General features: G+C 50.2%; 1 protein-coding gene across 1 annotated transcript in view; it reads right to left on the reverse strand.

Annotated features, from left to right (window-relative positions):
* Positions 1-25: 25 nt before the first annotated feature.
* The window catches only part of LOC104520673 (serine/threonine-protein kinase 32C), a gene marked incomplete at both ends in the record, with an annotated part of 6,271 nt that continues 5,432 nt past the window's right edge, over positions 26-864 (reverse strand). The window contains 2 exons of the mRNA XM_010162426.1: positions 26-103; positions 763-830. Of these exons, the coding sequence (XP_010160728.1) occupies positions 26-103; positions 763-830 (146 nt within the window). The remainder of the gene's footprint in view (positions 104-762; positions 831-864) is intronic.

Genomic DNA, 864 nt, shown 5'->3' on the forward strand with positions numbered 1-864 from the left:
CACCCCCAAGAATGAAGCTGAAGACTCGGCCTCTGTCTCGGCTTCATCGGTGGTCTCAGGGGGGGACACGGACTCGCCCATCTGCTCTTGGCTCTTCTTTAGCCTGTGTGGGGCAGAGGAACCAGGCGTTACACGGCCGTGCCCAGCTCGGAGGTCCCACAGAAGGAGGGTGTGAGGGTGGCTGGCAGCAGCCAGTGTGCCCCAGCTGCCCACACACCGCTCCTTGCAAGGTGCCTACAGCAGAGCGGGTCTTTCCCGAGCACACACTGAGCTCATAAAAAGGTCACAACAGGCACTGACAGATCAGCAAAACACAGGGAAACGCTCTGTGATGGGTTAAACTGTCACAGGGGGAAAGCAGCTGCTTTAACTCCGGCACTTTCACTGCCCACTCATGACCTGCAGAGATTTTAGCAGTTTCCTTGCCTTCACTTTCCAAAACATCATCCTCTAAGAGCAGGATAGATGAGAAAATGCAATGAGGGAACTGAAGCAGTGTCACACACATATGTTAAATACCCTGCAGCATATTTTATTTGATGGCAGTGATTAATAATCCCTGATCTTGTCTCCCTTTTTGGTGAGAACTGCTTGTCATACAGAGGCAGCACCTGAGCCCCTCGGCTGACGTCAGTCACCCAGGGCTAAGCTGGCAGCAAGATGCTCCCAGCCAGCATGCACCAGCACTCTGATCTCTAGGGGAACTCAGCAAAAAGAGGTTTTTTTTTTTTTTTCCTTAAAAAAAATACCCCACACACTCACTTCTCTCTGTTAAAGATGACAAAGTCTTGTTGGATAGCTTCAAGGCATTCTTGGAGATAGTCATTTTCCTGTTGAACAAAAACAATACAGCCATAAGCAGTG

The sequence above is a fragment of the Antrostomus carolinensis genome, unplaced genomic scaffold (genome assembly GCF_000700745.2).
Source record: "Antrostomus carolinensis isolate BGI_N321 unplaced genomic scaffold, ASM70074v2 scaffold34382, whole genome shotgun sequence".
NCBI classification, from domain to species: domain Eukaryota; kingdom Metazoa; phylum Chordata; class Aves; order Caprimulgiformes; family Caprimulgidae; genus Antrostomus; species Antrostomus carolinensis.